Source organism: Pan paniscus, chromosome 18 (genome assembly GCF_029289425.2).
Source record: "Pan paniscus chromosome 18, NHGRI_mPanPan1-v2.0_pri, whole genome shotgun sequence".
Lineage (NCBI taxonomy): Eukaryota > Metazoa > Chordata > Mammalia > Primates > Hominidae > Pan > Pan paniscus.
The window spans coordinates 93,799,264-93,811,319 of NC_073267.2; the positions used below are offsets into that span (position 1 = coordinate 93,799,264).

General features: G+C 49.7%; 1 protein-coding gene across 2 annotated transcripts in view; it reads right to left on the bottom strand.

The window, feature by feature from the left end:
- Positions 1-1,640: 1,640 nt before the first annotated feature.
- Positions 1,641-12,056, bottom strand: part of MBTPS1 (membrane bound transcription factor peptidase, site 1) — a 63,091-nt gene continuing 52,675 nt past the window's right edge. For both annotated transcript variants that reach the window (XM_003820873.5, XM_055100492.2), the window contains 5 exons: positions 11,185-11,325; positions 8,560-8,691; positions 7,180-7,306; positions 3,880-4,010; positions 1,641-2,523 (listed from right to left, as the gene is read on the bottom strand). In XM_003820873.5, the coding sequence (XP_003820921.1) occupies positions 2,327-2,523; positions 3,880-4,010; positions 7,180-7,306; positions 8,560-8,691; positions 11,185-11,325 (728 nt within the window). In that variant the 3' untranslated portion in view covers positions 1,641-2,326. The remainder of the gene's footprint in view (positions 2,524-3,879; positions 4,011-7,179; positions 7,307-8,559; positions 8,692-11,184; positions 11,326-12,056) is intronic.

Consider the following 12,056-nt stretch of genomic DNA (forward strand, 5'->3'; position numbering starts at 1 on the left):
AGTGGCCTGCACCTGTAGAGACCTGTGAGACGAGAGGCTCCAGAGCCAACAGCATGCAAGACCCCCATGTGGGTAAGGAGAGCGGCTCAGAGCCACAGCCACCTGCTAAGGACAGCAGGGCTCCTGAGTGGCAGATGCTTGCAGCCCTCGGGCTGCTTGTGAGGCCCTACACCCTTGGGACAGGAACGAATGCCTCACGGGACCTCAGCAACACATTCGGATTCTCGAAGCAATGTGGGCAGAGTGCAGTGAGAGCCGCAAGGTGAGCACGTGACCTGCCGGGGACGAAAAGAATTGCAAGGGACAGTCGACCCAGCGGCTACTCCCCTGCGTGGGCCGAGATGTTTTCTGCCCATGACCTCAGCAGCACCCTTATCAGTCCCCGCACGGCCTCTGCCCTCCTTCCCAGTCACCCTCGCCTTTGCTGTGCGGGCTGGTGCTCAGCCAGTCAGCATACAACACCCTGTTCAGGTGGGGATCAACGATTAACAGGCTGCCTGGGATCAGGCAATGCTTTCTCCAACATGACCGCTAATGCACAAGCAACCGAAGGAAAAAAAAAACAGAAAAAATGGACTTCAAGATGAAAACCTTTTCTATTTCAAAGGATGGCATCAAGAGAGTGAAAGGACAGCCCAAAGGACAAGAGACAATATCAGCAAGTTCCATCACTGATAAGGGACTCGCCTAAGAACTCCTACAATTCAATAAAAAGACAACCCAAGTAAAATATGGACAAAGGCTCTGAACAGACATTTCTCCAAAGACGACAGACAAACGGGCAACAGACACATGAAAAGACACTCAACGTCGTGAGTCTTCAGGGAGGTGCAAGTGAAAGCTGCAGTGAGACAGCGCTGCACACCCACCAGGATGGCTAGCATTTGTAAGACGGGGAACGGCAGGTACTGACAAGGATGTGGAGAAAGGGGGGCTCTTGCACGCTGCTGGCAGGAATGCAAGATGGTGCAGCGGCTTTAGGAAAAAAGTCTGGCAACTCCTCAAAAACTTAAACACAAAGCGGTATTTCACACATAGGTACACTCCCAACAGAAAACAAACAAACAAACAAACAAAAAAACGTCGCACAAACCCCATACCCAAATACTCAGAGCAGTGCTGTTCCCAACAGCCAAAAACTGGGACCACCACAAACGTCCACCAGCTGAGGAAGACAGAAACACAACTGGTCTAGCCACACCACAGGACACTGCTCAGCCACAAGCAGGAATGAGTCTTGATACCTGCTACAGCGCTGGTCAATGAACCCTGAAAACACGACACTGAGTGAAAAGAGTTGAACGCCAAGGACCCAATCGTACTGTGCGATCCCACTGAAAGGACATGTCCAGAACAGGCCGATCCACAGAGCAGCCCGGCCGCCGGCAGCCTAGGGGCAGGTGATGAACGCGGGTGACTGCTGGTGGGAGTGGGGTTTTTCTCTAGGGTGATGGAAACGTTCCGCAACCTGCACAGCCTTGTGAATACACCAAAAACCACTGCGCTCTACACTATAAAGTGGAGAATGTTATGTGAATTACGTCTCAGTGAACACAAAATTAGCAGGTTGATTCAGAACCCATTCCAGACCGTCATCAAAGAGAAATGGGACAAGTGGAAAGAGTCCGTTACACAGTATCTTTAAGCTTCAGACGGGTAATACATATTTATTGAAAATTTTCTTCACCGACAATGGTGAAATCAAGACCTCAAATTACAAAACATGGTGGCAGGTGATACTTACAAAAATAAAGCGAAGGTCTATGTTTCACAGATTTGTGCATGTTTCCTTCAAATCTCAGTCTGTACTGTCATTAAAAAGATCACGGAATCTATGTTGTTCCTCATGATGGAATAGTAAAAAAACTGCATTCCACTGACAAAAAAAATAGCTTTGCTTCCAAATAGCACAAGTCTTTAAAGTGACTTTTCCCAACAATAAATATAGAAAATAGCCTTTAACAAGCGTATTTTAGCTTGGTCAGGGTTGTATCATTTGTTTGGAAAGTACATCCTTCCCCTGCAGTCAGAAGACCCCAGACGGCCTTTCCAGTTCTCCCGAGTCTTTGGTGCGCACAGCTGCCGGCGGGAAGTCTCACTGGCGGCAGAGCCACTAAGTCCCTCCTGACGGGACCCACAGGATTCTTCTCGATGTACCAGGAGCCTCTGCCCATCACAGGAGGGCAGGCCCACGTAGAACAGACTCTAACAAACCTGCAGCTGGAAACTGGATCCCTTTTAAACCAGCCACCACCACAGCTCGGCTCACCCACCAGCGCCGTCCGTGAAGGCTCTCTCTGGCCCTCACGCTCAGCCAGGCTGCCGGTCACACCGAAGGGGTCTTTGGCGGGTGAACCTGCTGCATGAGCTGCGGGCGCTTCACCCTGGGCTTCCTCCGCTTCGGCCTGCTCTTGGCCTTGTTGATTTGTACCACAAAGAAGGCCAGGACCACCATGGCTCCCAGGAAGGCAAAGACAGGAATGGTCTGGCCCACCTCCTGGTTGTAGCGGCCAGGCATGATCCCTGTAAGAGGATAGCCGGTTGAACAGGCAGGAACGCCACAGAGATACCATGACGGCCTTTTTCTATGACAGCTGGATTCATCAGAAACTAAATGCGAGCTAATTTCACTAGCTGGGCTTGCAGGGCGTACATCATTTTTAAGCCTTAGCTAAAGTAACCCAGGCTATTAATAAAGAGTGGATGAGAGCAAAGAGCAGCCACTTCCTGTGGGGTGGAGGCTCGGTGGATCTCTGCTGCCCTTCCTCCCTGGGATCCTCGCAGACGGATGATCAGGCCCAGCTATGCTTCTGTCACAACCTACCGAAGGGAGGCCCAGAGGCGCTCTGTGTTTCTCTAAACACAAGGGAAAATGGGCACGTCTCTATCCAGGGGAGAAGGAGGGGCCTGTGGTTCCAGCTGAGTGGGAGGAGGAGAAAGGGGGCGTGGTGGAAGAAGCACCGCTGGCAGTGCCCCACCTCTGGGAAAGCCCTTCATGGAGGGGACGTGTGGCTGAAAGCCAGGAGAGGCCATCAGAGGACCCTGGTTCAGTCAATACGACTGGGCAAGGCCAAGGGCTCTGGAATTTACCTTCAGCGCACCCCATGACCTATGCGCAAGGCCCTCAGGACCCTGGCACCACCACGCGGTGTCCAGGGCTGGACTGCACAGACAGGGGTGCCCCTTCCTGATCCCATTTCTGGACAATTCCTGGAACCCAGAGAAACTCCTCTTGGTAGCTGTAAACTCTTTGGAAGAGTACAGGGGACGCTAGAGCAAAAGAACTGCCCAGGCTCGGCTGGAAAGGCCTGGTACCAATTGCCTTGGGTAGTGGAGAAGAACCTGCCCTAGGCAGTCTATGTAGCCAGTCAGGATGCCCGGAGAGACAGACAGGATGAGACCACCTAAGGGACACACCCCCAGCTCAGTCAAGTCCCTCCCAGGGGGGCAGGGCAGAGAACTGAAGGGGCCTTCTGGGCTGAGGGCTGGGAGCCAGGGCGGCTGCTGCCATTGGCTGGGACCCAAACCAGCAGACAGGCATCCTGTAAGGGACATAATAGGTGGCTGGCAGAACTTTCATAAAGAGCGTGCAAGTTACTTTGAACATGTTTAAGTAGATCACCCAGCCATTGTAAAATAAATTCAAATGTGAAAATCTAGGTAGCATTTTCTAAGGGAAACAACCATCTCTTAATCTCTCAGGGCTGCCCTTGTTCATGCTAGTTTGTGCCACAAAAGAAGCCAAGAGCCAAGGCCACCACAGCTCCCAGGAAGGCAGAGACAGGGAAAGTCTGGCCCGCCTCCTGGGGGAGGGAGGGAGACTCCTTTGAACAAAATACAGGATGGCTGAGCACAATCACAAAGCAGCCGAGAACTCACCTCCAGGAATGTCCCAGGCGCCACTCTCTCCAGGGGACAAGGGCCTCACTTGAGGGCGATTCGATCGAAAGTTGGGTAACACCACCTTGTCAAGGTCGATGGAGAGTAGCTTCTGATGTTTCCAAAGGTTACTTCAGGAAAATGGATTAAAACAAAATAAAAATAAGCCATTGTACTAGTCTAGGTACTAGTCTAGGAAGTTCAACTGAAACTCAAGACAGAGCAAGTGATCTACGGGGAGATGTGAAATGCTATTTGCGTCCACGGCCACCTAAATGCCACTGACAGCAACTGTGGTGGCCGTTTCCACGTCCCGAGAGAGAAAGATCAAAATCAAGTCCCTGTTCATGAGATTCTACTGAGTTTACAATATGACCAGCAGGAGCCTGTTTTTGCATAAAGCTAAACATGACCAAGCGCCTCGGGAGGACACTCCAAGCGAGGCCCTGGAAGGAGCCTGTCGCGGGGAGGAGCTGAAGCCTGCTGAGTGGACCTGAGCCTGGTGCTATCGAGGTCCTCTCCCTAAGGCCTGGAGCACTCGGAGGCAACGGTGACTCCACAACCACTGCATATAAGGAAGTGGGCAAACTGGTGCCGGGAACCAGACAGCATCTTTGTCTCTGAAGAAACCACTGTCTCCAGGGAGAATACGAAACATACAAGGAACCAACAGTGGGAGAGAGTCTGAGCAGCAAAACGTGGGGTCCCCATCTGCCTTGCCTGCAGGCGGGGGACGATCAAATGAACGTGTGCGCTTTCTGCACTCTGTGGTGCACAGTATCATTATTAACTCTGGGATCTGAAAAACTCGTTCAGGCCAATACAACTTAGACCCGAAGAACAGAGAGAGGTTGATACGCTGGCAACAGCAGCACAGAGCTTGGGAGGACACCGGAGCTAGAGCGAAGAGCGCGATGGGAAAAACACTACTCTGGCTTAAGTGAGGGGGAAGAATACAGTAAGTTTGCAAATTAAAATTTCTCTATTTTTCTGTTATTTATTCATTTGGAAACTGGCGGCCTGTCTCTTTCACTTTGGGCAAGTGAAAGCAAAGACGTCCAGTCCTATCAGCAATGAGGCTGAAAGTCAATGCCAAGCTGGCGGGCAAGGGCTGGTCTGAGTAGAGGTTCCCTAGGCAGGCAAGAGACGACTCCCACTCGATACTCCCAGCTCGGCAACTGCCTGAATGCCAATGAGCACTCATTATAACCCGCCCTATTTTATAGGATTTAATTTTACACTTCAGGCTTAATCAGTCTGAAAGTTAAACTGACAGTGTTAAGTTACAGAATCAATGACATTTAGGCTTTATGACTTTGTAGCTGAATATATATGGGCTATATTTCCATTCTAACAGTGATATCCTGTTCCAGAATCTCATTCTTTGGTGATGGCACTTTCTAGTGGAGCAGTCATGGTAACAGTCCACACCCATTACCATGTGGCTGCTTTACAGCATACTGACGGAAGGACTGAGGAGCCACCGGAGCAGGGGTTCCTCTTAGGGAGGACGCTGACACATCCACAGCTGCCCTAGGTATGGGCACCTGATGCCAACAAAGAAGCTCAAAGCGCCTCTCCACTTCACAGATGGAAACCTGCCCCCAGCACTGGGCTGACAGCATCTGGAGCTGTCTCCTGGTCTCAAATCTCTTCTGGAGACTCAGAATATGCGTCGATCTAGGTCTCTGGGGACCGAGAATAATTTTCAACAAGATGTGAAAAGCAAGATAAATGTAAAACCCAGCAGCGTACTGAGAAGAAGGAATTACTGAGTGATTGTGAAAATCGAATTCCAGGAGCTGTCCATTATCAACATGCTGGATGGGCCGGTGCAGCATGTGATGGATTATTTGATGTGAACAGGTAGACAGCCAAGGATAGAAAGGATATTGTTATCTGCTTCAAGTCCTGAACAACACTGTGGAGAATAATTGGGTTTCTGGAACTTCAGCTAACACTGTTCACTGAGTATGAATTGCTGACCATGGCTGGAATATAAACGCTGGTTTGAATGCTAGGCTAATAGAAGGTTATAAATAAATAAGATGCAAAAATGGAAACTTATCAGAAATTTTTAAATGATGAGATGTGAACTGGAATGGAAAAGTACCCAGTGATTAAGGTTCAGGAAGAAAGCTACTGATGAGACAATGTGATGATTCTACCATTTTCCTGTGTTCTATTAAGCATATTCGAAATGAAGACATATGGTCAGTGCGTGGTGTGTTTGACACTTTCGGTTTATGATGAGGAGTAAAGGCGGAAGGCAGCCTCGCCACCTTCACACGGGCACTCTCCTCTTCGCCTTACAGGACGGAAGGTGGCCTCTGTCCCTGGCCCCATACCATCACTGGAGGAAAAGAAGGCAGGCAGGGGGCCTGTCAAGAGGGTAGCCTCCTGCCTGAGGGGCTGGGGAGAGGGGCCGGGTACCAGGCGGCCAGGGGGCCTCGGAGGGCAAGACTCCTGCTTGATGGGGTAGGAGGTGTGCCTGCCCGGCCAGGGGCACAGCTCTGACAGCTGTCCCTGGCTTCATCCCCTTTCTTAGGAGAAGCTCCCCCTTTCTTCTTATATTGTCCTGTTCAGGCCAGGGACGTCACAGAAAAAGTAAGGGGGTGGGATCTGGAGAAAAAGGGGACCAGCCATGCCGAGCTGGTCCTAGCCACAGAGGGAAACAGCAGGTCCACCTCAAACACTGGGTACGGAAAGGAAACGATGCAAATGAAGAAGCCGAGTTAGACAGTGAGCTGGAGAAGGGATCCAGGCGGCACTGCACACAGGAGTGTGGAGACAGCAGCAGAGGTCAGAGCCTGCCATCGGAGGCGGGTGCTTTCACCCCCAGTCACAGTCAGCACAGGAAGTAATGACACAGAAGCATGCTCTTCTTGGACAGGCTGCAACCGCGGCCCCCGGGGATGACAGAAGAAGGGAACTATCTGTATCTTATCATCAGTGTCTGAAACAGGGAACACACTGCAGCCGGCAGCTCTCAACTCCCCAACCACAGGACTCAGAGCTCCAGCTCCCATGAAATCACTCTGTTGGATCACAGCTTTTTAAAAAAGAATTAACCAAATGTAACAAAATGCTAATTATCCAAAGCACTTCTTATGCAGGATACCACCAAAGAGCCTATTTCCAAAGGCCAATACGAGGTTCACTAAATAACTGTCGCAAATGACAAGCTTGAAGATCTGACGATTTGACAGTGATGTCAGTAAAATTCCATTTTCTCCTATAAGAGAAGCAATGACTCACAAGCCCCGTGGAAAGAGTGGAAGGGCACAGGCGGACACTAACCTGGGCGCCGTCTCGTTTAAAGGCTGTGGCTTGGCCCAAGACAAGTGTGGACAGGCTGGCAGAGGCCGAGGTTTTGGGTCTCCCAAATGGGCCTCCAGAACCTTGGAGTACCGATGAAGATGGTTTCCTGTGGTTAGCAGCAACATCAACAAAAAAGAAAATCATCTCTATTACTAAAATGCAAAGGAAAAAGGAGGGCCTTATTATGAGTTTGTCTGCTTTCCCACAACACAGCACAGAGCCCCTGTGCTCTATTAAGCTATCCTCCATGAGCTGCAGGAGCCACGCCTGATTGGTTCCTCCCGGACAATGTGTGTTTCCACTGCTGAAGGTGGGTGAGAAAATCAGAACCGTTCCCTTGAAGATGGGCAGATGTGTGCACAGCACTGGCTGGTCAAACTTTGCTGACCACCACTGACACACGCAAGGCTACACCTGCGAAATCTAAGCTACAGACCGGTTTCATGGAAAAAATACTTCTCTTCTAAAATATTTAATTCTCTGGCCAAATAAAAAACCACTCTGCATTTTCAAAATTCTTTCTATTTCTTAGATCTGCACCACTGTGCCAACCACATGTAGCTATTGAGCAACTGAAATAAGGTATCACGTGTTTAAATTCTAATATTCTTCATGTCTTGGGCTCAAGTATATTATTAAAATAGTTTCATCTGTGTTTCTTTTTACTTTTTAAACGCAGCTCCTGGAAAATTTTAAATGACGCCTCTGGCTACCATGAGCCTTCTACGGGCAGCGCTGTAAGGACCAGCACACCAGGGACTTACAGGCACTGATACCCACCCCACTAAGTGCCAAGCAGCTGGGGGCCCCACGGCACCAGCACAGGCCCCAGAGGCGGGTTGAGGCTCCACCACCACATACCGCCCAGGCGATCTCAGGCAGTTATCTAATTTCTCTCAGCTCTCATTTCCTCATCTGGAAACTGAGAATAATAATATCTATTTTCACAGGATTACTGAGAGGGGACAGTGAGGTAATCCATGGGAGCATCCCAGCCTGCTGCCTGGGACCTAGCAAGTGCTCTAGAATGTTGGTGATTCTTCCTGAAGATCTGTAGGAGCCACTGTCCTCACCTGTGGGAGCGGGACGGTAAACACACTCAGAGGGGTGTGAGGGTCGGGGTGCACGTGGGAAAGCAGCTGCACACTGGGTCCTCGATCATGGCCCTCTGGGGACTAAGGATGGCCTCTCGGCAGGTTAGAGCCGCCGAGTGCTGGTCTACCTGCAGCCATTACGAAAACTGCTCAGCGGCGCACACAAACTGGCCCCACTTGCTGGCAGGCACAGCCACTGGCTGAAATAGCGTCATGTTCAGCTGGATCCAATTCCCTCCCCAAGGCATCCTGCCCATCCACTCACCTTCCATCCTCTCTGGAGTGACTGAGTCTGCTCCACTGGGAGGGCGCTGGCGGTTCCCAGAGTGACTGAGGCTAGGCGGTGTCACCCCATACGACGTGTACTGGAGGAGGGCATCCAGAAGCCAAAAGCAGTCTGCGAAGTCAACAAGCCTGTTTAGGAATTCCTTTTTTTTTTTTTTTCCAGACACAGTCACGCTCTTGTCACCCAGTGCAGTGGCGCAATCATAGCTCACTGCAGCCTTGAGCTCCTGGGCTCAAGTGATCCTCCTGCCTCAGCCTCCCAAGTAGCTGAGACTGAAGGCACATGACACCATGCCTGGCTAATTTTTTATTTTTTGCAGAAATGGATCTGGCTGGTCTCAAACTCCTGGGCTCAAGTGATCTTCTTGCCTCAGCCTCCCAAAGTGCTGGGATTATAGGTGTGAGCCACCACACGTGGCCCGGAATTTAGCTTTTAACAAGAAATCTCTAAAGGAATTTTTTTTTTTAAGTTAGTCCCCAAAAGTGGGGGAAATGGGAGTTCAGAAGTCACGAGTTTAGGTCAAAGTAAATCCAACACGTCCCAGATTCCCCTATTCTCATAAGACATGCATTCTCAGTGGCCCAGCCCAGCCAGATAAGCACACACAGCCATGACCTGACCAGGGCTCCACTCCCAGTGCCCCAGGGCTCCAGGTGGTTAGCACCACTGTCCACCAGGCTGCACCAACTGCTTGAGTGCCACACTCAGCTCCTCATGGACGGGGGCAGAATGGAGCTCATTCAGAGACAGTGAGACCATGTGACACCCATTGAGAAAAGAAGGGCCTGAGAGTGGGGTCTCAGGGGCAACAGGGAGAGGAGAACGGAGGGCCATGGCTCCTGCTGCGTCCCAGAGGCTCTCCTGGGGAGAAGGAACTGTACTGACACCCCAGGGGGTGGAGGCAAGGCTCAACACCCATGCAGCATCTGTTCACTTGAGCTGGGCTTCGAGTCGGCAGGGCCCTGACCACTGGAAGTGTGACAGCAGAGAAAGGGCAATTTGTTTTCAGGGACACCTCAGAGTCGAGGCACTGGGCTAGCAACAGCCCCGTTCACAAAGGATCCTTTCTGAGAGGGAAGGCGCAACCTGGTATTGAAACCTGGAGCTTCTGTTTCCATCTTGTTTCTCCTGTGTCTGCCCCTTCAAGTTCCACTAACATCAACCTGGACTAGACAAGATCCGTGTGAGAAAAATGCCATTAAGTACTTTCCTCTCATTAAAGGGCGCTTCTGGTCAAGTGCTTAATGCCCCTGAAAGATTAAAAAAGCTGCCGTTTTAAATGTAAGGCCTAGGACGACCCTCTCGGGCATTTACAATTTAATAAAGACTCTTAGCAGGAGATCTCAGGTCTTAAAATCTCGGTGGAAATAAAACATTAACCTCCTTTAACTGTGACTTTAACCCTCACTTTTAATTTTAATTTTATTTTATTATTATTTTTTAAAACAGTGTCTTGCTCTGTCACCCAGGCTGGAGTGCAGTGGCACGATCTTGGCTCACTGCAACCTCTGCCTCCCGGGTTCAAGCAACTCTCCCACCTCAGCCTCCCAAGCAGCTGGGACTACAGGCACACGCCACCATGCCTGGCTAATTTTTGTATTTTTAGTAGAGATGCGGTTTCACTGTGCTGGCCAGGCTGGTCATGAACTCCTGACCTTGTGACCCACTCACCTCGGCCTACCACAGTGCTGGGATCACAGGCGTGAGCCACCGCGCCCGGCCCATTTTTGATTTTTAAGAAGACCCATCCCAGTCTAGGGATTGACATAAATGCCAGGAATGTAGTCAACTTCAGCCTGAAACGGAGGGGCACACACACACCTCTCAGTGCACGCTGTTAGGGCCTCATTCTTGTCACTCACCACCCGCCCTGTGCCTCGAGTTCCCCAGTGGTCACAGCGCATTAGAAGGTTGCCTTTCAGTCCTGGTGTCATTATCGTCTCACCAGGTAAAAACATGGAGCACTTTTACCATTCTTTCTCCCCTTTACAAAATGAGAAAAATAGTCTGTGCCCAACCTCAAGCCCCCAAATCCAAAGGATGCATCGAGAGACTGACAAAGACGCGGAGGGAAGAGGACTGGTATGCCTATTTGCCTCCCCTTCACGCCTCAAGATAACAAACGCTCTTCACTGATAAAGGCTAAGAAAAGCCCGAATTCCAGGTCTGGAAGGACAGCCAAGAGCCAGCCCTCCAGTAAAAGAGTGAGTCAGACCAGAGAAGGGCGCCCCCTCGTGGCAGTGCCCACAAAGTACAGGCAGCACGGGGTAGGAAGCCTGGGAGGGGCAGGCCCCAAGGAAGTCAGGGAAGGGGCTCTCCACCAGAACGCGGGATCCCGCCTCGCTGGCCTCAGGAAGGTGAAGATGGAGAAGAGGCATCATGGCCCGAACAAGTAGCTTTGTTTTGCTTATTAAATGTGTGCAGACTCAGACACCTATCAAAATATTCCAAGCAATCAAAGCGACTGCAACGTCTCCAGCTGAGCCTGGCTCAAGTGAACAGATGTCGGCTGATCTGCCAGCATCTCACGGGCGCCTTTCCAGAGACAAAGGGAAGAAAGGATCTGAGTGCCGAAGTCACAAAGCCCATCCGCGTTTTTCCTACCCTTCTGTCGGTGACTGTCATCCAAGCAATTGGAGTCCCCATACAGTACAATCCGGCCTCCACCCTCAGCTGGAATCTGATAAAGTCCCAAAATGGGGACGTTTTCAACAACTGCTGTTTCCTGCTTTAAAACCTCCAATCCTGAAACAACACAACAAAAAACAACAGCCATGAGAGTTTCCACTGAGCAGTGAGTTATTTCCTGATATTTCATCCACGTGACAAATAAACCACATTTACAAAATCTAATATTCAATTAAAACATTGCAAATTTTTAGAATAGAAAAGCCTTAAGAATAAGCCTTTTAGAACAGAAATGTCTTAAGTGCCATTAATTTGTTTTAGCAAAATTCACTTTGTGTGTATTTCCGTATCTATCCACTTTCATTTTTACTTGCCATGGCAGTACATAATATTTACAATTGCAAAGGTGCTGCCTCTATCTTAAAAAAAACCTAAATTTTGTCCCCTCTTATTATCCTGAAAGGCCTATGTTTTCAGACACCTACACAAAGGGCAGCCAGCAGATCTTGCTAAACACACAGGTTTCTCTATGAATAAAGTCATATATACTAATACCCAGGTTTCACGTTTTATTATGAAAAGCTAGGACAAATGTAACTAATTTTTAAAAGTATGTCCACATATTTATATTTAGGTTTAAGACATCGGTTACATTAATTTCACAAAGACACATGTTCCAATAGCACAGCCTCCTATCTTTGCCCAGATGACATAATTTAAAATTTGTAATGAATCAAGAAGTCAAAAATGTATAAATGCCACAGGCAGCATCATCAGTGGCACCACCAGATAATCTAGGAGTCTCTGCCCCTAATTCAATTGCTTTCCTCAGCACTAGAACATGATGT